A 22,703-nucleotide genomic window follows, 5' to 3' on the forward strand; every position below is an offset into this window, starting at 1 on the left:
CCCCCCTCTTAAAGGGCCAGTACCTCAGTCCTGGTAGTCTCTTAAAGGGCCAGCGCTCCACCCCCCCATTCCCTGCCCCCTCACTTTTCTTAAAGTGGCAGCACCCCCTCCGGAGGGGTGGGGGGCGGTGGCTGTTTCTTTAAGGCTCTCTGTGGCCGGCCCCACCCCCACGCCTATGCCCGCCCCGCCCGCAGCCCTTGCAGGAGAGGCCGAAGCAGCTAGGCTGGGTGTCCCGGGGCGCTGGGTGCAGCCATGGCCGGGGCGCGCCCGGGGGTCCACGCGCTGCAGCTAGAGCCGCTGCGGGTCCCCGAGACCCTGATCCGGGGCAGCAAGTTCATCAAATGGGACGAGGTAAGTCGGGGGAGAAAGGCACCCGCGCCGTCCCAGAGAGTCCTGTCCCGTCCCGTCCCGTCCCGGGAGACCCCTGCACCCGCCCCCCACACCGGGATACTCTTGCACCTGGGGTTCCCCCCCAGGAGAGACCGGGAGACTACCTGCACCTGACCCCCCCCAGGGAGAGATTCGTCCCCTCCCTCCTTCCCGCTCTTGTTCCAGACCTGGGAGAGACCCCCTGTTAGGGGGAGAGGTTTCCCACAGCTCCGTATTCCTCCCAGCATCCCTCTGGAGAGTTCCCGTAGGCACTTCCCTCTCTCGGGGACCCATCTCCCACTATATACCTCCAGATCCCCCTGCACTCGCTTCCCCTGAAAGGCGACCCCCATGTACCTCCTAGCTCCTTCCTGGGCAGTCCCCCGAGGAGGGAGACCCTCAACAGCACTCCCCCAGGAGAAAGCCCCCCAATATCCTGAGGACCCCCCATAGCAACCTGGCAGGGATGAGGGACATAGAGTGGGAGAAAATTATCCTATGGGGAGTCCTTGACACCTCAGGGGAGACACTTCTATCCTCCCCAGCCCCTGGCAGCTGGTCTTTCTTGCCTCTCTCCTGCATATCCCTTGTACCCTAAATCCACAGAGGGATTCCTCTGTGCCCCCTGTATAGCCCCCTAATGCCCTGCTCAGGCATCCCAGACCCTGCCCTGTGCCCCCCAAAAGCCTCACCCAGCTACCGAAAATTCCCATACCTGCCCTCTGAAGCCACCTGCATGGTACTCCAAACTATCCAGTCGGCTTGCAAGGGAAGGACTGTGTTGAGCGCCCCCAAACTTCCTATCCCTGCTGCCCCCTGGGCCCCTCAAATCCAGCCCCACCATTCACTCCCAGCACATACTCCTATACTTTGTACACCAATTCCTCTCTGCATCCCTCTGGAGGGGGTCCACCAAGCCCCTGCATCCTAGGAAAGGGAAAGAATTTTTGGGGAGACCCCAGGCATAGGTGTAGTTTGACTTCTAAATTTGGGGGGCAGCTTCAGTCAGGCCAGTGGGACTGCGTATGTGTGGGGGAATTCTGTGCCTGTCCTGGGGCTTGCGGTTTGGGGGGGACAACATCCCTCTGCTCCCCCAACTACAACCATGACTCCCGGGTGGACGTAGGATCTCCCTGGCTCCTCCTCCCCACACCAGCTGGAGTCCCAATCTCAGGCCTAGCAATTCCCCAGTGGCTTGGAGCTCAGCCCCTGAAACCAAACAAGGAAGTGTGAGATGGAAAAGAGAGGACCCCATCAGGGGAGAAAGATTTAGGGGGGGGGAAGAGACCCCCATCTAGTCAGGCATAGAAACATAGCTCTGACTGCCCCTCCATCCTGACCCTCCTCCCCCTGCTATCCCAGCCCTGGGCTCCCCCCAGCTCTGCAGGAACCCCTCAGTCCTGACGTGTAGTCTCCCCCCACTCCCATGGGTCAGTTTGATTGAGTCTAGCACTGCTTTGGAACCCTTAGGGACTCCTACCTTTCCACCTGCCTCCCCCTTTGGGGGTCAGATTCCCCTCCCCAGTCCTGGGAGGGAGGAAATGCAGCATAGCTGGGGGGAGGGGGGCAGCAAAGGGTCCCAGACACCTGGGTTCACATCACCATTTGCATCTGTCCTCATTATTGGGAGGTGGAAGCACAGCAGGGGTTATGCAGTTGAAGGTTTCCCTCCCCTGCCTTGAGCACCCCACCCCATAGCAGGGTGCCCCTATTCACCCCTGACACCCTAGGGTGCCCAGCTCACACAGTAATTGGACACTGCCAGAGCAGATTTGGATGGGTTGGAGGAGGCTGAGAGCTGGCCTTATCTGAGCCCCACATCCCCTCCCCGCACACATGGGCCTAGTACTGAGATGCAGCCACCTCTGGGCTGGAACATGGCAGCAGGTTAGAAGCCCTCAGAGCCAGGACTGAGAAACCCCTTTTCCCTGGAGGACCAGATTTAGGGATGGAGTGAGGTCTCTCCTGATCCCAGCCCCCGTGTGCTCTGACTGCCCCTCCCCCAGCACTGGCATCCCCCCTTCTTTTTCGCTCCAGGATGTGAAATCCTAACTGTGTTTGCACAGCTCAGAGAAACAAGCTCCTAGGTCCTTGGCCAAGCTCCACTCCACCCTGCAGCCACTTCCCAACTAGCTGTGAGTGTGGCCAGGACAAGCCCGTGAGGTGCTTCCCAGGGCCCCTCCCTCTCAGTGCCCCAGCTCTGCAGGTACCCCTCAGCCCTGACTCTCATCCCCCTGCTATCCCAGCCCTGGGCTCCCCCACCAAGCTTTGCTGGTTCTCCTTCACCCTGACCCGCAGCCCCTGCTATCTCGGATGTGCAGCTGTGTCAGATCATGCCTTGTAATTTCAAGGCTGGACAGGTGCCAGGCACTGCCTGGGACAGGTGGTACTAGGAAGGCTGGGGGGTTGGGCACTCCCTTCGCACCACTCTGGGGCAAAGTCCTGGGGCAAAGTCCTGGGGCACCAGTGGCTTTGTGATGCTGTTTTATTGCAACTGATTCTGGGGTCCAAGGTCTTTCCCGAGTGAACAGGTGATGTCTGAGCCCCCATCCCCTCAGCCAATGGTCCCTGCTGCATCCCCTGCTGGGAGAGGCCAGGCTGGAGTAGCTGGGAGCTTCCCCCACAGCCAGCGTGCCTGCTTTGCTCCCTACAGCGCCCCCTGCTGGGAGAGTCTCTGCCTGGAGTAGCCGGGAGCGCCCATTGTGTCCCTGTCTCTCTCTAGTCTCTGTTTTTGGCTCTTGACTCATTCTCATGCATCCCCCTCCCCCAACTCTTGCGTTTAAGCCAGCAGCACAGAGGGGCCATTGACCAAGAAGCACATCAGGTCTCCATTCATTTCCTACCCCCTCACACATTTGAACAATGCCCTGCCTGGGGGAATCCTGTCTCCTGGAGAGACAGGATGGGAGCCAAGGGGCCTCTCCAAGCAAGGGGGGTTAATAACTCCCACCGTGTCCTCCCAGTGTCTATGATCCCTGGGGTAGGGCAATAAGATGCTCTCATAGGGGTGCGGGGGAGGAGACCTAGTTAGGTCTGTGGGAGCGCCCTGCCTTGCTGGGGGGAGTGCGATCTGGGATAGGTAGTGCTCTCTGCTTAGGATGTATTCACAGCTGTGGGGGGAGCAGGATTTGGAGGGGCCCTCACTGTGGATTGCCACCAGCACTGCAGGTCCTGGACCCCCAGACCACGGCTCACCTACCCGCTCCTCATGGCTAATCTCTCCTCCCTCCGTCCCCTCCCACACTAGAGCTTCCAGGCCAGGGCTTCCCTACCCCCTTACCACTGCTGATACTCCCCATGTGCCCACTTCTGCCAAAAATACCTGCACCTAATAAGATCTGGGACTCCACAGAGCTGGGAGGCACTGAGCATCCGGAGGGATAGGCACGTGCAGGAAAGTCACTAGACTAAGCTTTGGCCTCAAACTAGCCAGACCGCAAGGGGGGCTGTGGGGTAGGGATTGAGGGGCATGAGCACAGCTGGGGTGGGGAAATGGGGGAACCGAGGCCTGGGGTAGCCGGGGGCCATGGGTTGGGGTTGAGGGGCACCAGCAGAGCTGTTTTGGGGAGGGAAGAGCCCATGGCTGGGCTGGGAGGGTGGGTGCGGGTCTGGATCAGGAACAGAGCCAGTTGCACTTACACTCCTTCCTCTCTGTGCCCCCAGGAGCCCACAACCCAGACTCTGGTGACGCTGCGTGTCGACCCCTTGGGATTCTTCCTCTACTGGAACGCGCCCCACATGGTAGGGCCCTGGTAGCACTTGTAGTGTGTGGCCTGAGCTAAGGCTGGTTTCTGCCTCCTCCTCCCCCCCACCTCCCCGCGCCCCCATCAGGCCAGGAAACACTTGGCACTTTCCCTGCCCTTATCGAGGTCAGCCAGGGAGCAAGACAGGAAAGGCCCCAAGGCCGGAAACATATATCAGCCGCCTCCCACTTCCTCCTAGCCAGCCCTTCATATGGCGCCCCCTGCTGACAGAGGCCAGCACTGGATGGGAGCTCCCCACACAGCTGGTGGTCCCACCCCACTCCCCACAGTACCCCCTGGTGGGACAGGCTGGGGTTGCAATATTCAGGAGCTCAGCCAGCCTGCTGCTGCTCCCCTGGAGCTGGCCTGGGAGCCTGGGTCACTCGCTCTTGGGGCTGAGCCATCAGGCCTGTTTGGCAGGAATTCGCTGGGGTGGTGCCAAGGGGCGGTCACCTGCCTGCCCCCTTCCTCGCCAGGCTCAGTCTGGGGATGAGCCCTCCTTCCCCCAGTCTTGTCTCCCCAGTGTGGCCCACCCCTGCACTCTGGTTTATGGTGTTGATACATTCTTAGGAGGGGGTGGTTCTTGCGGAGGGGGGAGAGAGGCAGAGGGTTGGGGGTAGTAATTCGGGGGGAGCTAGTGGAGGGTGGGAGGGTAGAACTGGGGGGTGCAGAGTGGTGGGAGAGTTGAATTTGATTCAATCTGCATTCCAGGTCCCCCCACCCCCTTCACTCTTGCTTCTCCCTGTCCCCTCTGAATTAAGTTGGTTTCCCAAGGGTGGCTAGTTTTGAGACACCCCCTGGCAGCTGTCTGTGGGGCGGGTGGGGGAGAGGGCTGCTGGTAGGTCCCCTCTCAAGGGACTGTGTGGAAATTCTTGTACTTCTCTCAGCTACAAAGGGTGGGCAGGTTCCAAACTCCGCTATGGTTCCCCCCTCCTTTCCCCCCTCCGTGCCATGGGTGGGGATGTGGGGGGGAGTGTTTCTGGTTTGGCCCCTCTCCCTCTCTGCCCTTTCCCATGACCCCCCCAGCACAGCCACCCAGGCCTCACACAGGAAATGCCCCCCCACTGCTGCCCGCACACCCAAGGGGTGGGGCTGCCTCTCTCCTCCAGGCCCCAGATGGTCCCTCTCCGGAGATTCCCCTACTCCTGGACCACTATAGCTCCCTACCCTGTGTCATCCCCCCCATTTCCTGTCCTGGTGTCCCTGCCCCCCATGCCCTGTGTGCTGAGGGTGGGTACAGGATCCTGGGGCGGGTAAAGGGGGGGATGCAGCAGGGATTCCCCCAGCAGCAGGGATTCCCCCAGCAGCAATTCCACATGATTTGCCTGCCTTGGCAGCTGCTTTACATGTGGCTGGGATTGGTGCCCAGAGCCCAGACCGTTAGGCAGGAACTCCTTCCCACACCACCCCCCAGCTGTGGGAGTCTGCACTGCCCCAGCTCTAAGGGGCATCTCACCCCACCCCTCTTTTTGTCCCTGGCAGGAAGTTGACATCTTGGACATCAGCTCCATTCGAGACACGCGGACTGGGCGCTATGCCAGAGTCCCAAAGGTGAGGGAGGGGCTCTGCCAGAACCAGCTGAGAGTGGGGGTGAAGAGACTGTACAGTCACAAACTGGTGCCTGTAGCCCACCCTCCTGACACGCGGGGAGAGACCCTACAACGACAAAGAGAGGGGAGGGAGGGAGACTCTTCAATAATAAACTGGGGTGTACTGCAAGGGAGACCCTACAGTAAGGAGCCTTGTCCTCCATCCCAGCTTCCCCATGGCCAGTGTGGGTTGGCTGGGGTAGCTGAGTGATCCCTGCCAAGCTCCACCCCCTCCGTCTTTAGGTTCCTGCCCCAGTCTGGGCCCCAGTTAGGGAGCATCTGCAAATTTCCTGTCATGGGAAGACAGCTCTCAGGAGGGAGCTGGGAGAGTGAGAGGCAGGGTTAGGTCTAACCCTTCCCTCACTTGCGTGGGGGAGCCAGGCCTGATGGGGGAGAGAAATAGGGTGCCTGGGAGACCCTCCCATAATGCACTGGGGGCCTAATCCTGGCTTGTGCTGAGAGCCCCTACAAAACACAGTGGGGGCACAGCAGGGGAGCCGGGCACTGGCTCGTGATCCCAGAGATGGCCTGGAGTGGGGGGTGGTTTTAACCCTGATCTGCTGAGCTGCCCAATGCTGCTCCTGGTGGGGAGGGGGTGATGTCACAGCACTCTCTGCTGGCAGGCAGAGCATTGCTGGCTCACATCGTCCCCCCCAACCCCTGGCAGGACCCCAAGTTGCGGGAGATGCTGGGATTGGGGGGCTCAGAGCCGCGGCCTGAGGAGAACCTGCTGACTGTGGTGCATGGCCTGGACCTGGTCAACATCAGCTTCCTGAACTTCATCGCAGTGCAGGAGGACGTGGCCAAGGTGGGTGTGTGGTGGGTGAGCGGCAGCTGGCAGGGAACCAGGGTTGGCAATAGGGAGGGAGAATGAATGGGGAGTGTTGCCAGCTGTGGCGTGGAGGATGTTGGAGGGGGCTGATGGGATGGGTGAAAAATAGGATACTGGGAATGAGGGGACATTTGAGTGCCTGGGGGAATGGAGGGACATGTGGATTGGGAGGGAGACTGGTAGCAGGGGAAGGTGAGTGGAGAGCAAGCAGGAGTAAGCAACAGGGCATGAAGGGGCAGTACAGTACTGGGGGGACGGGGGGGCTCTAGGTTTTTTGCCGCCCCAAGCACAGCAGTCAGGCTGCCTTCGGTGGCGCACCTGTGGGAGGTCTGCCGGTCCTGCGGCTTCAGCGTACCCACTGCCAAATTGCCGCCAAATCTGTGGGACCGGCGGACCTCCTGCAGGCGCACCACCGAAGGCTGCCTGACTGCCGTCCTTGCAGGGACCGGCAGGGCACCCCCAGCGGCTTGCCGCTCCAGGCATGCGCTTGGAGCGCTGATGCCTGGAGCCCCCACTGGGGAGGGGGAATGGAGGTGAGTCCATGGGGGAGGGAGCAGAAAGGTGCCAGTAGGGCGTAGGGAGCGAGCGGGGTAATCAGCAATGTGTGAGTGATGCTGGAAATGGAGGAGGGTGGGGTAGTGGATGGCCAGGGGTTGCCAAGTGAGTAGGGGTTGGAGACTGGAGGTTGCATCTCAGATGGGGTTGGGGCAGGGTGGTGCCTAGTAACTATGTCCCATAGGAGCGCATCCTACTGGCTCACTGATGGGTGGGGGAGAGGGCATCCTTGGCACAGGGGAGGAAGGGGGCAGCAGCCCTACGGTCTCTCATCTCTTTTCCCCCACACTGTTCCTCCCAGATCTGGACCGAGGAGCTGTTCAAACTGGCTATGAACATTCTGGCCCAAAATGCATCTCGCAACACCTTCCTGCAGAAAACGTAAGTCTTAATGTTGGGCAAGGGGTCCCTACATACATAGCTTGTGCGCCCTACTGCAGATGCAACTGCATCCTAGCACCAGGCAAGGGATTCCCATATACACAGCCCCCGCACCCCACACCAGAAGCATCTGCATCCCAACAATGGCCAAGGGATCCTGTATAAACAGCCCGACCACCCCATCCCAGAGTTGACTATGGTGAGGGGTGTCTGGCCAGGCTTTGCTGCTCTGTAACCTCTGTCTTGTTTCCTTCCCTCAGCTACACCCGGCTCAAACTCCAGGTGAACCAGGAGAGCCGGATCCCAGTGAAGAAGTAAGTTTCCCGCCTTGCCTCCTGCTCCCTTTACTGTAGTAGGGAGCAACCAGGGACCCACCAGGCCCATGGGTGGTATTTCCAAACCCCTGACTGAAGATGAGCTCTGCTGGTGCCCCTCAGTCCCGACTCACAGCCCCACTCCAACCACTACTCTGCTGGTGCCCCTCAGTCCCAACCTGCAGCCCCCCCTAACCTGAGCTCTGCTGGTGCCCCTCAGTCCTGACCCACAATCTGCCCCTCCAACCACTGTTCTGCTGGTGCCCCTCAGTCCCGACCTGCAGCCCCCCCTAACCTGAGCTCGGCCGGTGCTCCTCAGTCCCGACCCACAACCTGCCCCTCCAACTCTTGCTCTGCTTGTGCCCTTCAGTCCTGACCCACAGCCCCACTCCAACCACTGCTCTGCTGGTGCCCCTCAGTCCCGACCTGAAGCCCCCCCTAACCTGAGCTCGGCCGGTGCCCTTCAGTCCCAACCCGCAGCCACCTCAACCTGAGCTCTTCCAGTGCCCCTCAGTCCTGACCCACAGCCCTGCTCCAACCACTGCTCTGCTGGTGCCCCTCCGTCCCGACCTGTAGCCCCACCAACCTGAGCTCTGCCGGTGCCCCTCAATCCCGACCCACAACCTGCCCCTCCAACCACTGTTCTGCTGGTGCCCCTCAGTCGTGACCTGCAGCCCCCCCTCACCTGAGCTCGGCCAGTGCCCTTCAGTCCCAACCCGCAGCCCTCCCTAACCTGAGCTCTGCCGGTGCTCCTCAGTCCCGACCCACAATCTGCCCCTCCAACCCTTGCTCTGCTGGTGCCCCTCAGTCCCGATCCACAGGCCCCCTCCAACCCTTGTTCTGCCGGTGTCCTTCAGTCCAAACTGCAGGCTTCCCGCCCTCCTGTCTCCCCAGCATCCTGAAGATGTTCTCAGCCGATAAGAAGCGTGTGGAGACAGCTCTGGAGTCATGTGGCCTTAACTTCAATCGGGTATGTCCTTCCCCCTGCTCCCCCCCCACCAGCCATTTTTTTTTCTCACCGCTGCCCTTGTGCCCCACAATTGGCTGACATGCACCCTTGTTATTCCCCCCCAGAGTGAGTCGATCAAGCCGGATGAGTTCACCCTGGAGATCTTTGAGCACTTCCTGAACAAGCTCTGCCTGCGCCCTGACATTGACAAAATCCTGCTGGAGATGTGGGTTCTGGTCCCCCTGGGGTGCTGCTGGGAGGGTGGGCTAGTGTCTGGGGCATGGCTTTGGGGTTGTAGCAGAGGTCCACTGTCAGGAGCAGGGGGCAGTCTGGGAATCGGGGACGGGGCGGGGGGCCTGCTGAGAGTATCTGGAGAGGGTCCATTGTCTGGTGGGGTAGCACTGGGATGCTGTAGGGAGAGGGGTTATGTGTGTTTGTGGGATGGGGAAGGAAGGCCCCCAGCCACCAGGGAGGTTGGAGGAGGGGGGTTCAGCATCTAACTGGAATGGCAGTGACCTACCAAATGCGGAGGTGCTGTAGGGGTGAGATTGCCTGTGGAGGGTGTTGCCTAGTGGGTAACATCTCTGCGCTCCCTCCAGTGGGGCAAAGGGGAAGCCCTATCTGAGCCTGGACCAGCTGATGGATTTCATCAACCAGCGGCAGCGGGACCCGCGGCTGAACGAGGTGCTGTATCCCCCCCTCAGCCGTGACCAGGTGCGCCAGTTGATCGACAAGTACGAGCCCAACCGCCAGTTCCTGGAGCGAGGTGAGCCCCGGCGGGGAGAGAAGCAGGGGAGGGGAGAGCTGGGGGCAGTGGAACCTGAGTGTAGATGGCAGGGCTGAGGGAGACTGGGGAGGGGAATGGCCGTAGGGGTGTGGGAGGACTGGGCTCCCTGCTGGGCGCTGGTCATCCTCACTAACCTCCTGCCCCCCAGACCAGATGTCCATGGAGGGGTTCGGGCGCTACCTGGGGGGGGAGGAGAACAGCATCGTCCCCCCTGAAAAGCTGGACCTGAGCGATGACATGAGCCAGCCACTGAGCAGTTACTTCATCAACTCCTCCCACAACACCTACCTCACAGGTACGGGCCCCCCGGACCACCCCCCTATAACGCCTCCCTCACAGGTACGTCACCCCCCAACCACCCCCCATCAACCTCTCCCATAACCCCTCCCTCACAGGTATGGGCCCCCCAGACCACCCCCACATAAACCCTCCCTCACAGGTACAGGCACCCTTGACTGCCCCCCATCAACCCCTCCATCACAGGTACGTGCCTCCCCAAACTGCTCCCCCATCAATTCCTCCCACAAAACCTACCTCACAGGTACAGGGGGGGCCTGAACTCCCCCCCATCAGCCCCTCCCCCAGTGCCTACCTCGCAGATATTGAGGGGTCGTTCCCTAGCACCTCTGAGCTCCGCATCTACCATGCAGGTCTGGGGGACTCCCTGGCATCCCTAGGGATGGCCCTAGCCCATCCCCCCTCATAGACCCCGGGTACTGCTCCCTGTTCCTCCTCCCTGTGATGGTAGTTGGGGGGTATGCGTGAGAGACAGAGACAGCATGTGAGGTGGGTGTGCGCTAGGAAGGGTCTGAGGGTTGTGGATCAATGGGTTTGTGTTGGGAGTGTGTTTGTCTGTACGGGCTGGGGCAAGGCTGTGTGCTGGAGGTCTGTATGTATGGCAGGGTGGGGGGTCTGTGAGTTGAGTATGAGGGTTGGGGGGGTCAGTGGAGTGGGTGGGTTTGTGGGGTCAGGGCTGTTTGCCGAGGGGTCTGTATGAATGGGTGGGGGTCTGTGTGTTTGGAGTCTGGGAGGGTCAGGGAGTCCATGGGGTGCTGATGCTGAGACCTTTCCTTCATGCCCCAGCGGGCCAGCTGACGGGGAACTCCTCGGTGGAGATGTATCGACAGGTGCTGCTGAGCGGCTGCCGCTGCATTGAACTTGACTGCTGGAAGGGGCGGCCCCAGGACGAAGAGCCCTTCATCACGCACGGCTTCACCATGACAACCGAGATCCCTTTCAAGGTACCGACTGATGCACTCCTGGGACCCTCCATTGCTCCCAGAGATTTGGGGCTGGAGAGGCCACAAGAGGCCACCAAGTCCAGCCCCCTGTGCTGAAGCAGGACCAATAAACCTCCACCCTCCCTGACTGGTGTTTGCCCAACCAGGTCTTAAACATCTCCACTGACAGGGAGTCCAACCTCTCTCGGAAGCCTGTCCCAGAGCTGAGCCATCCTGAGAGTCCTAACATTCTGCCTCACATCTGGACTAAACCTCCCTTGCTGCAGATCAAGCCCATTAGGGTCCTGCCTTCAGGGGCCACGAAGAACAATTGATCCCCATTCTCTTTGTAGCAGTCCTTAAGATATTGGAAGACTATTAGAAGGTGCCCTTGGTCATCTTTTCTCATAACTAAACAAGCCCAGTGTTCTTAACCTTTCCTCCTAAGTCAGGGTTTCTAAACCTTTTAGCATTTTCGTTGCTCTGCTCTGGACTCGCTGATTTGTCCACATCTTTCCTGAAGTGTAATGCCTAGAGCTGGACACAGTATGGCAGCTGAGGCCTCCCCAGTGCTGAGCAGAGTGAGGCAGTTACCTCCCATGTTGTACGTACAACATATCTGTTAATACCCCCCTCCTCAATTATATTAGCCTTTGTCACAACAGCATCATGTTGTTAACTCATTCAAATTGTGATTCACTATCAGCCCCAGATCCTTCTCAGCCGTATGATCACCTAGCCAGATCTTCCCCATTTTGTAATTCTGTGTTTGATTTTTCCTTCCCAAGTGCAGTACTTCGCACTTGTCTTTACTGAATTTCATCTTGTTGGTTTCAGATTTCTTCTCTAATTTGGCACGGTCATTCTGATTTCTAAGCCTGCCCTACAAAGTGTTTGCAACCCCTCCCAGCTTGGGTCATCTGCCCATGCTATGAGCACACTCTCCACTTTACTGAAAATGTGGAATGGTACCAGACCCAGGACTGACCCTTGGGCCAGTTGTGGGACCCCACTGGATACCGCCCGCCCCCCACAACCATTGATAACTGCCCTTTGAGTAGGGTCTTTCATCCAGTTTTGCACCCCTCTGATAGTAATATAATCTAGACCACATCTCCTTAATTTGCATATGACAGCTTCACCAGGATCGTGACGATTCCATTAAGATACTGGGGAACGCCCAGTCCTGGGCTCCTGACCCACAGTCCCCTGATGTTCCAGTCCTGGACTCCCCCAGGCCCCCAGCTCTGCTGGTGCACTCAGTCCCAACCAGCAGCCCCTTGTTATGCCAGCCCTGACTCTGCTCTCCCCCGGCTCTAGGAGGTGATTGAGGCCATTGCTGAAAGCGCTTTCAAGACCTCCCCATTCCCCGTCATCCTGTCCTTTGAGAACCACGTTGACTCGTGAGTAATTCCCACGGCCCCCCGCCAGCACTTCCATCCTGCTCCCTGGGGCATGTCCTGCTGGGAGAGGCTGGGGCTCCAGAGCTCTAATGGCCCCTTCACTCTGCCCTCAGGGCCAAGCAGCAGGCTAAGATGGCTGAGTACTGCCGCAGCATCTTTGGAGATGCGCTACTGATCGATCCCCTGGAGAAGTACCCGGTGAGGTGGCTGAAGTGGGGGGCACGGAAGGGGGGAAAATCAGGCATGGGGGTGGGGTACAAGGGGGAGAGGAGGAGGAGGGGTATCCAGGAATGGGGGGAAGGGGGCAAGTGTATCAAGAATCTGGAGATCAGGGTTGGGGGTATTTGAGGAAGTGGGGAGAGGACTGGGGGGGTGGATGAATGGGTCGTGAATATCTGGGGATGGAGGGGCAGACAGGGTGTCTGGAGGAGGGAGTTGGGTCAGTGGGAATTGGGGGGAGAGAAGGGGGGCTGTCCATGGGGTCTCCATCCCCTCTTGGCTGGCCGGCCCTGGTCTAACCCTTGTCCCCCGCAAGCTGCAACCGGGCGTGGTGCTGCCCAGCCCCCAGGAGCTCATGGGGCGCATCCTGGTGAAGAACAAGAAGCGGCGGCAGCGGCGGGCGAGCAAGGGCCCCGAGGGAAGCAGCATCCGCAAGCGCCTGCTGGAGTCCACAGTGAGCGACGCGGGGCCAGGCCTCGGGGATCTGCCCTCACCCCCACCGGGTACGTACCCCTCCCCATCCTGTGCATCACCTTCTCCCCCCCCCCCCTACACACACAGGGTGTGCGCCCTGGATCCACTCCCACCCAGTACGTGCTCCTCCCCAGCCAGTGCCACCCTCCCACAGGGTGTGTATGCTGGATCCGCCCCCACCGAGTACTACCCCCTCCCTAGCCAGTGTGCCCCACCCCCACTGGGTACGTACCCCAGATCCACCCTGGCTCCCATGGGGTATGTACCCCTCCCCAGCTAGTGCCACCCCCTGCCAGGTACCCCCTGGATCTGCCCTTACTGCCTCCTTGTCCACTGCCACCCTCACTCTCCCTCCTACCAAGCACCCTGGGCTCTGTACTTCCTTTCCCCACCAACCTCAGGGACAGCTTGGGCATAAACAAGCCCGGCCCCTGCCCCAACTGAGGGGGGAATCAGGCAGTGCTTCCCTTCCAGGCTGTGCCGCAATCTCCGCCCAACCACGCAGCACGCTCCTCCCCATGGAGCTTCCCCTCGGGGGTGGGGCAGGGATATGATACCCCCCATGAGTGCTGTGAGCCTGCTGTGGGGGCTGCACAGGGAAATGCACCTTCTAGATGTGGGGTCCACCCTCCATTTCCTGTGTCACTGTGGAGCTGGGGGCACCTTGTCCCCCCCTCCTCTCAGCTCTGTGGTGCTCACACGCCTCCCCCGCCCCCCCAGGCTCCCCCTATGTCGAGCAGCACAAGGGGGCCACCCCTCCGGTCATTGCCAACGGGGAGGAGAAGGCACCACCAGAGAGACTAGCCAAGCTGGCAGAGCCCCGTAAATCCATTGGTGAGTAGGGAGGGAGGCATGTCCCATCCCTAACATCCCCCCACCCCAAGCCTCAGAGCCTGGGGGATGGATCAGGAGGAGGGATCTGAGTGATGAGGGGGCCTGTGTGCGGAAAGGGACTGTGATGGGGTTCGGGGCTAGGGCACTGGGGTGACAGTCCTGTTCAGGGGAATGTGGGGAGGCTGGGGGCAGTAAGGTTGGGTCTCCCTGATGGGGAGCAGGGGGTGGAGTGACTGTTGGGGGGGGTTAAGGGTGGGGTGTCTGATGGTCAGGGGTCTCTAACCCTTCTCTCTACCCCTCCAGACCGGGAGGCTGACAGCGAAGAGGAGGAGGAGGAAGAGCAGCCAGACCCCAAGAAGCCCACAACAGATGAGGTAAAGGGAGGTTATGGGGGCTCCATTTCTGGGGGCTGCTCAGAGGGGGTCTCCCCTCCTGCCCCCTGGTTTGTAACATGGGGGGGTTACTAGGTGGGGATGACTAGGATGTGAGCAGCACTGAGATGGCAGATGTAGGGGTCTATAGCCAGCTGTGCCTGCCCAGCCCCCGAACCTTTGCAGAGAGACCTCCAAGTTGGCTGCCCTGACCCCACCCCCACCCCTCCACCTCCCACAGGGCACGGCCAGCAGCGAGGTGAATGCCACCGAGGAGATGTCCACACTGGTGAATTACATCGAACCCGTCAAATTCAAATCCTTCCAGGCTGCCAGTAGTGAGTGTCGGGGGCGGGGAGGCTGTCTGGGGGGCAGAGAGGTGCGGGGTGCTGATATCTGAGAGGCTGCGGGGGTAGGAGCTCTTTGTGCAGTGGGCTTGGTTAGGGGCAGAATGCTTGGGGAGTTTTGTGGGATAGGGTTTGAGGGGCAAGAGGAGCCAGAGTGGAGGAGTGGGCAGGGATGTCTGTGAGGATGGATGGGGTGTGATGGTCTAGGGGGAGGGGAATTGTGGGGGAGGCAGGGCTGTCTTGGGGGGGCTCAGTGGAGGGTTGGGTGTTGCTGACCATGGAGGTATGGCGGGGGAGGGCTGATGCTGCAGGCAGGGGTCTCTCCATAGGGAGTCGCTAATGTACTCCCCCTTACTGCCCATAGAGCGGGACAAGTCCTTCGAGATGTCGTCCTTCGTGGAGACCAAGGGGCTGGAGCAGCTCACCAAGAGCCCCATGGAGTTTGTCGAGTATCCTGCCGGGGGCAGTACTAGGGGGCAGGGAGCTGGGGGGATGGGCAGTATAGTAGGGGAGGGCAGAGGTAGGTTTGGTGGAGCTAGCAGGAAAAAGTAGGATTGGTGTGGGGTAGGCAGGGACCAGTGGAGGGATCGTGGGGAGGGCAGGAAAAGGGAGGGCTGGTTTGTAGGAGGGGGTGAGCTGCAGGGTAGGGGTGGGTGCTCCCGTGGGGGGCTATTGGCCGCTGTCTCCCACTGCTACCTTGACACCCCGCCATGTGCTCAGATACAACAAGAAGCAGCTAAGCCGCATCTACCCCAAGGGCACACGGGTCGACTCCTCCAATTACATGCCCCAGCTGTTCTGGAACGCCGGCTGCCAGATGGTGGCCCTCAACTTCCAGTCCCTTGGTGAGGATCCCCCTCAGTCGTGACCCGCAGCCCCCAGGCTTTCCCCAGCTCTGCCAGTGCCTCTCAATTCATGGTGCTGGGGGACCCCAGTGCGACTGGAGTCCTCAGGCGTAGTTACTGTGTCGTGTTCCCTCAGCACCTCCCCTCTTAGTGCCATTCATTTTGCACGCCCTACCTAGCTGAGGTGATGCCAGTGATGTGGCGGGGTGAATGAGGAGTTCCTCATCTCAGCTCTCTAGGGCTCCCCACAGTTTTTCAGTGCCCTGCCCCTAATCTCCACCTCCTCATGGGGCTCCTGTTTCTCTCCAGACCTGCCAATGCAGCTGAATCTGGGCATGTTTGAGTACAACCGGCGCAGCGGGTACCTGCTGAAGCCCGAGTTCATGAGGCGTGAGGACAAGCCCTTCGACCCCTTCACTGAGAACATTGTGGACGGCATTGTGGCCAACACGGTCAAGGTCAAGGTGAAAGCTGAGGGGCTGATGCCAAACCATCCTAGTGGGCATGAGGATGGGGGGGTATGAGGTGTGTAGGGGGCACAGGGGTGTCGGGGGCCTATGGGGCATGTGGGGCTGGGGCTTGTCAGGGGGCACTTGGGGATGTCAGGTGGGATTGGCAGTATGTGGGGAGTCATTAGTGACTCTGACCTCTTCTCCCGCCCCAGATAATTTCGGGGCAGTTCCTGTCAGACAAGCGGGTGGGCATCTACGTGGAAGTGGACATGTTTGGCCTCCCCGTTGACACCAAGCGCAAGTTCCGGACGCGCCCGTCCCAGGGGAACTCCTTCAACCCCGTCTGGGACGAGGAGCCCTTCGTCTTCCCCAAGGTAAGGCCACTGGAGCAGGGGCAGTGTCCAGCCTCTTCCCAAGCCCAGGTGTGGGTGGTCCCCCTCCTGTGGGTCCCAGGGGCAGCATCTAACCCCCCTTTGCTTCCCCAGGTGGTGCTGCCCACGCTGGCATCCTTGCGCATTGCTGTCTTTGAGGAGGGGGGTAAATTTGTCGGGCATCGGATCTTGCCTGTCTCAGCCATCCGGTCTGGTAAGCGGAGCTGCCTGGGGGCCCTGCCCCCAGCCCACCTTTCGCCACGGCAATGGGGGGACGTGGGACGTGCTGGTTACCCCACAACCTCCCCCCATGAGCTCTAGGCCAGGTCCTATCCTACCTTGCTCTAGGCCCGTCACTGAGGCAATGGGCAGGGGATTTGAGAGATGTGAATTACCCAGAACCCCCTGCAGTGGGCGCCAGACCTGGTCCCCATCGTGCACGGCTCCAGGCAAGCAGGGTGCAGGAGGTGCTCCATTCCCCTGCTGTGGCCTATGCTGCATTGCTCCTGCCCCCTATAGTTATTTCTGCCTCCCAGTTCTGTCAGCCCTCCCCCCTTAGGGTCCTGTGTGCAGCCTTGTCTCTGTCCCCTGACGGGCATGGGGGCACTCCCTACCCAGACCCCAACAATGCTGGGGGGCACAGTGCCCCCATAAACCCCAGGGTGCTCCCCCCATTTGGTCTGGTCTGACCTCTCTCATGTCTCTGTGCCCTCCCGACCAGGGTACCACTACATTTGCCTGCGCAGTGAGAGCAACCAGCCACTGAGCCTGCCCGCCCTGCTGGTCTACACAGAAGCAAATGATTATATCCCAGACGACCACCAGGGTACGTCCTGCTGTGGGGCTGGCTGGAGGGGAGATCGGGATGGTGGGGTGTCTCTGGAAGAGGGTGTCTATTTGGAGGAATGAGGGAGTGTGGCCTGGGATATTGGAGGGCGGGGCTGTGGTGGGGACTTGGGGGGAATTTCCCTCTCATGCATCTTTCAGCCTCCTATTTCTACTCCTTAGACTATGCAGAGGCCCTGATCAACCCCATTAAACACGTCAGCCTCATGGACCAGCGGGCAAAACAGCTGGTGGCGCTGATTGGAGACAGCGAGGTGAGTGGGGGATGGGCATAGGGTACCAGAACGGGGAGGGGGATAGGGGCCAGTGGATCTGGGGGAGGGAGGGCGTGTGCAGTAGTGGCTCTGAGAGAGAAGGGGAATGGGGTATCAGATGGGGGATGCTTAAGGTGAGTTGGGGGGCAGTGGATCTGGGTCTGAGGATAATAGGGTACTGGTGAGGGGCGGGATCCCACTTCATATAGAGGTATGGCTTGGTGGGGGTTCTAGGAAGGAGTCAACAGGAGTTTTGGTGGGGGGTGGGTCTTGGGGACAGGTTGAGGGGAGCCCACTGAACCCATCCTTGAATCCCTCTCTTCCCCAGGAGAATGCAGAGAAGCCACGGGAAACACCTGGGAAGCAGCGAGCTGATGTGGTGGCCGAGCCCTCCACGGACCCCCGACAGCCACCCACTGTCCTGCTGGCCCCTGCCGGCAGCCCCAGTGTCGCCAGTCCAGGCAAGGGAGATCTCTGATTCCTGTCCCCATTGGGGTGCAGGGTTATCAGCTGGGGGAGACACCCTCTGCTGCGTAGGGCTTCCCTTTAATGTGGGGGAGGGAGTGTCCCCTATAAGGCGTGGGTTTGTGTGTCATAGGCTGCATGAGGATGGGGGGTTCTCCTGTAATGGGGAATGGTGCAATGGAGCCAATCCCAGTGGCATGTGGGGATGCATAATGGCAGAGACTCCTGTGGTCTGGTCCAGTCTTCAGAGCTGTAGTCCTTTTGGGGACTGGAAGAGATTGAGGTGGGGGGTGGTTTTCTCCTCATGCCTCTCCCTAACCACTGCCTCCTCCCCCTTGCAGGGCAAAGGGACGACCTCATTGCCAGTGTCCTTGCAGGTAAGGGCTGCACCAGAGCATAGGACACTGCCTCCCACTGACCCCACATTCCTCAGCTTGGAAGTAGTGGGAGGAATCAGCTTGGTTGTTACCAGCCCCCTGTGCCCCTCCCCAGAGGCAGCTGCACCTCAGCACTGGATTCCTGTGTATGCAGGGATTGGGGGATGCTGAGACCCTCCTCTCCTCCCCTCCCTCTGTTCCAGAGGTGGCCCCCCAGTCCCTGGAGGAGCTGCGGCAGCAAAAGGGCTACATCAAGCTGCTAAAGAAGCAGTACCGGGAGCTGAAGGAGCTACGCAAGAAGCACATGAAGAACATCTCCAGCCTCAACAAGAAGCAGAGCACCCGAGCCAACCAGCTGCACAGCGACAGCCTCCGGCGCCGCTCCCAAGTGGAGCGGAGCCTGCGCCGTGGGCACCAGGAGTGAGTGTCCCCCTCATGGCTCTGCTGGTGCCCCTCAGTCCTGACCTGCAGCCCCTAACATTGCCTCTCCCACAGCTCCCTGTTATCCCAGCCCTGAGCTCTTCCCCCCAACTCTACCCCTCAGTCCTGACGCATAGCCCCCACCATGCTGACAGTCTCTGTCCCTTGCAGTGCCAACGGCTCACTGGAGGCACTGGAGCAAGAGGTGTCTCGGCAGAAGCTGGAGCTGCAGGAGGGGCAGCTGCGGGGACTGCTGCAGCTGCGGGAAACCCAGCACCAGGTGGAGAGAGCCCGCAAAAAGGAGCACCTGCAGCAGGTATCTAGGAGGGCGGGCAGAGGAGCATTGGAATAAAGGGCAGCTCAAACAGGTACCCTGCTGGAGGAGGGCACAGGGCAGCTCCCAAAGATTCCCTACAACTGGGGGTGGGAGGGAACTGCACATGGGTATCTGGGGAAGGGGGTCCAGGAACTAGGAGGGGAGGGTATGGGGGGTGGAATGTAAGGGGAGCACTTTGGTGGGAGGCAGTGCGGGATTGCTAGCTGGAGGGGAGTTTGGGGGAAGGGAAGGTGCCAGGGTCAGGGATCTAACAGCAAATGCCCTGACACTGCTTACGTCTGTCCCCACCCACAAGGCCCAGCAGCGGCTGCGGGAAATTGCCCAGGACTGCCAGGCTGCCCAGCTGAAGAGAGTCAAGGAGACAAGTGAGAGGTTGGTACTGGGGGTAGGGGCAGGTGATGGCAGTTTCCCCAGTACACTGCTCCCCTAGGGCTGATAGATCTCTGTGCCCCTCCCCAGGGAGAAGAAGGAGCTGCAGAAAATCCTGGACCGCAAGAGGCACAACAGCATCACAGAGGCCAAATCCCGGGAGAAGCAGAAGAAAGATGTGTGAGTGGCAGGGGCAAGTGGGAGCTAGCGGTGTTGGGCCGGTGCAGGGAGGAGAGGAGCGAGCTGCTGGAGGGGGCGGGAAGGGGTTAGTGAGGGACGGGGGCTAGGGGTGGACCAGGAAAGGAGAGAGCTAGCAGGGGTGGGCCCAGTGTTGGGGGAGGTGATATGCCCAATCCCAGCCCCAGGAGTGGCAGGATTGGGCTGTGCAGGTGATGGGGAGGGGAGCAATATGAATCCTGGGTCACGGATCCGTGTCACTGGGGGATAGATGGGGGATACAGATCCCTGTATGCGGGAGCGGGGGTATGTCCCAGCCAGTTCTGAGCATGCTCAGTCTGGGGGACTGGAGTTGACCCTGTATAGGAAGGAGCTGTCCTGTCTGATGGTCTGTCTCTTCCTCCCCTTCATCCCTGCAGGGAGCTGACAGAGATTAACAGGAGACACATCAACGAATCAGTGAACTCCATCCGCAGGGTGAGGGCCCCCAGCATTGCCTCGCTCTGTCCCCCACATCAGCCATTTGGAGGGGGGGAAAGGAGAGAACAGCCAGCTGGCCCACTTGCGCCCCGCCCTGGGGCAGCTCCAGGCACCAGCACAGCAAGCGCATGCCTAGGGCAGCAAGCTGCAGGAGGTGGCCTGTCAGTCGCTGTGAGGGCGGCAGTCAGGCTGCCTTCAGCGGCTTGCCTGCAGGAGGTCCGCCAGTCCAGCAGTTTCAACGGCAATTCGGTGGCGGGTATGCCGAAGCTGCGGGACCAGCAGGGGCGGATCACCCACACAGATGCCACCGAATCCCCGTGCTTGGGGCGGCAAAAAACATAGAGCCACCCCGGCCCCGCCCAGGTATATGGGATCCCTGTAAGATCTGAGCATTAGTAGGGGCAGCTCTCCTGCTAGTCCTGCCCCTCATTCATTCCCTGGACAGCGACCAGCTCACAGCACCCCTTTTCCTTGGTCTGCTCTGCTAAGAAACTCTTTCCCCCCTCTGTGCAGCTGGAGGAAGCCCAGAAGCGACGCCAGGAGAAGCTTGTGGCTGGGCAACAGGAGATCCTACAGCAAATAGAGGAAGAGGAGCCCAAGGTGAGTGTGGCGTGGGGGTGAGTGGCAGTACCAGGAGGTGTCTCCCATGGGCTCAGTTTGCCCTAGCAGGGGAGGAGTGAGTGGCGCAGGTTGGGGGCAGGTGCTGTTCTAGGGTCACCCCGGGGGAGCCCTGGATGCCTGCAGTGGGGGGAGGAGCTGTGGGCCCAATATGCAGTGTGGTTGACTGATCTGTGCAGCTTCAGGCCCTAGAGCAGCCATGGGGGATGGGGGTCTCTCCCATTGTGTCCCCAACTAACACCCCTCTCACCTCCCCTGCAGCTGATGGAGGAGCTGGAGCGGGAGTGCGAGCTGGAGGCACAGGCACTGCCCCAGGAGATCCGCCGCTTCCTCCAAGCTGAGCTGGAGGTGGGGGTGAGAAATGGGCACCCCCCTGCTGCCCCTCAAGAAGAGGAGGATGAGAGCACTGTGCTGTGAAGTGGCGGGGGACCTGGCATGGTGCTCCTGCTGCGGAGGACACCATGCTGGGAGACACGCCCCCACCCCACCCCCAGCCACTCCACTGGGAAGACCACTGCTGAGATGGGGGGGTCAACCCTGCACCTCCACACCTCCTACAACCAGCATGTGCTGCGGTGGGAGAGAGAGGGGGCACTGTACCCCTTTTATGCACTGGGCCAGTGGGGCATGCGGAGTCTGTTTTTGGGGTGTTCTAAGAGGTGAGGGTGCAGGGGTGGGGGGCTACATGAGGTGGGGCCACTGCAAATACACTAAGACACACCTTTTAAATACATTTTTACTTTTTTAATCAGCAACCCCCACCTTGATGCCTCTAGGGAGGCTGCCCCCCAGATTATTCAGGGGGCTTGATGCTGCCAGGGGGCTGCCTCATTGTGAAGTGGGGGCTGTTCTCTGCCCTGACAACCCCCACCCAAAGATGAGATTGTGGGGGGTAACCTGTTATGCCTCCCCCCTTATGATCTGGGGCTGATCCTTGGGGGAACCTGAAAGCAGGATAAAAAGGGCTATTTTTATATAAAATCTTTTTTAATCCTATTTTTTACTGATCTGTATCTTTGTAGTTGTTTGGGAGCGCAACTGGGTGTGACACTCCCTCCTTCCCCAGGGACAGATGTAATATAAGAGCCTTTTATTCTTCTACAGATTATTTTGTATGAGGGGAGTGGACAGGGGGTAAAATGTCCCTGACTAACTTTTTTCCTGGCTAATTTTTTTTTTTTAAATGTGGAATTTCAATAAATCTGCCTCCAGGGAGTGACCACCTTCTTCTCTGGTGGAGAGAGTCCTGCTCACAGAGCAGCTCCCCTGTGAACCCAAAGTGCAGTGCACCTGCTGTGGGCTGGGCTAAATCTACCCTCTGCTGGGGGGATCTGGGAAGGTTCTGTCAGTGGGAGGAGGTGTCATCCCCCTATACAGCTGCTGCTCTGTGACTCCCAGCTGGCACTTGGGAGTGTGAGAGGAGGGTCCCTCCCTGTTTGACTCCCTCGCCAGGTTCACAGCCCACTGTAGTGCAGAGGTAAACATTGGTGTCTGAGTTGTGCCCCCCCAGCTCAGGGACATGTCCCCACTGGGCCAGCATGCAGAGCTCTGCCAAGGGCCTAGGACTGTTGGTGCCTGTTGAAGCCAAAAAAAAATGGCCCTCAGACCTGATGAACTGGGGGGAAAGGCCCCATATCCCACCCCCCAGCCAGTGCCCCCTACCTTGGGATTAGATTGGCATTAGCAGCCCCTGGAGCACAAAGACACAACACTTTTAGTACAAAGTTTTGTTTCTATTTGTTTCTCTCTTTCCCCCCCCCCCCAAGAAGAACGAATTGCTGCCTGAGAGATCTGATTATTGAGACTGTACCCCCCCCCCCCCTTAACAAATGAAAGATGCAAGCAATGGAAGCATGACAGGCAAGGGGCAACTACTAAGGGCAGGAAACATTGTGGGTTTAACCAGCCAGCAACAGGCAAACACGGACAGACAGATGGACAAGTGCAAACACATATATTGACTCACAGATGCTAACAACAGATAGATGCCAGGATGAGACACCATGCACAGGACGAGGGGTATGGCTGCATCAGTTAGCCCCACAGCCCAGTTCTCCAGGGGGGAAGCTGGAGAGTGGGGCTCTGTTGTTGTTCTTAAATATAAATTAAAATATTATTTTCTATCTTTTTAAATAAAATAAAATCAACAGCATAGAAGTCTGGATTCTGTAGGCAACGGACTGGACAGAGGGAAATGGACCCTAATTTGTTGCTATTTTTGTTAGCAAGACTTTGTGCTGTTTTGGTGGGCAATGGGGGTGAATTTGGAGCCTGTTCCCCCCACTGAGACCCCATGGGGATGTGT

At 59.6% G+C, this 22,703-nt stretch overlaps 1 protein-coding gene across 3 annotated transcripts; it reads left to right on the forward strand.

Annotated features, from left to right (window-relative positions):
- Positions 1–41: 41 nt before the first annotated feature.
- PLCB3 (phospholipase C beta 3) lies at positions 42–22,555 on the forward strand. Of its 3 annotated transcripts, XM_032804318.2 has the most exons (33): positions 42–351; positions 4,033–4,110; positions 5,595–5,663; positions 6,369–6,509; positions 7,390–7,469; positions 7,730–7,783; positions 8,678–8,753; positions 8,858–8,958; positions 9,332–9,498; positions 9,668–9,814; positions 10,603–10,760; positions 12,060–12,142; positions 12,256–12,340; positions 12,678–12,864; positions 13,556–13,669; positions 13,973–14,043; positions 14,282–14,378; positions 14,752–14,836; positions 15,108–15,232; positions 15,542–15,696; positions 15,897–16,058; positions 16,170–16,269; positions 16,777–16,881; positions 17,064–17,155; positions 17,484–17,616; positions 17,962–17,997; positions 18,201–18,417; positions 18,589–18,733; positions 19,050–19,126; positions 19,214–19,303; positions 19,720–19,777; positions 20,294–20,380; positions 20,660–22,555. In XM_032804318.2, the coding sequence occupies exons 1-33, from the start codon at positions 253–255 to the stop codon at positions 20,813–20,815; spliced, it is 3,630 nt and encodes a 1,209-aa protein (XP_032660209.1). In that variant the 5' UTR covers positions 42–252; the 3' UTR covers positions 20,816–22,555. The 3 variants fall into 3 exon arrangements, with proteins under 3 accessions (XP_032660209.1, XP_032660210.1, XP_032660211.1); XM_032804319.2 differs by lacking the exon at positions 13,556–13,669 and having other exon boundaries at positions 176–351; XM_032804320.2 differs by lacking the exons at positions 42–351; positions 4,033–4,110; positions 5,595–5,663; positions 6,369–6,509; positions 7,390–7,469 and having other exon boundaries at positions 7,741–7,783; positions 8,641–8,753.
- The last annotated feature ends 148 nt before the right edge of the window (positions 22,556–22,703 follow it).

Source organism: Chelonoidis abingdonii, chromosome 17 (assembly GCF_003597395.2).
Source record: "Chelonoidis abingdonii isolate Lonesome George chromosome 17, CheloAbing_2.0, whole genome shotgun sequence".
Lineage (NCBI taxonomy): Eukaryota > Metazoa > Chordata > Testudines > Testudinidae > Chelonoidis > Chelonoidis abingdonii.

Excerpts from the sequence above, each read along its gene's own strand:
- PLCB3 (XM_032804318.2), top strand. The coding sequence starts at position 253 with ATGGCCGGGGCGCGCCCGGGGGTCCACGCGCTGCAGCTAGAGCCGCTG. Across the intron at positions 12,143-12,255 it reads TTTGAGAACCACGTTGACTC|GGCCAAGCAGCAGGCTAAGA; the intron begins GTGAGTAATTCC and ends CTCTGCCCTCAG. Across the intron at positions 18,734-19,049 it reads AAAAGGAGCACCTGCAGCAG|GCCCAGCAGCGGCTGCGGGA; the intron begins GTATCTAGGAGG and ends CCCACCCACAAG.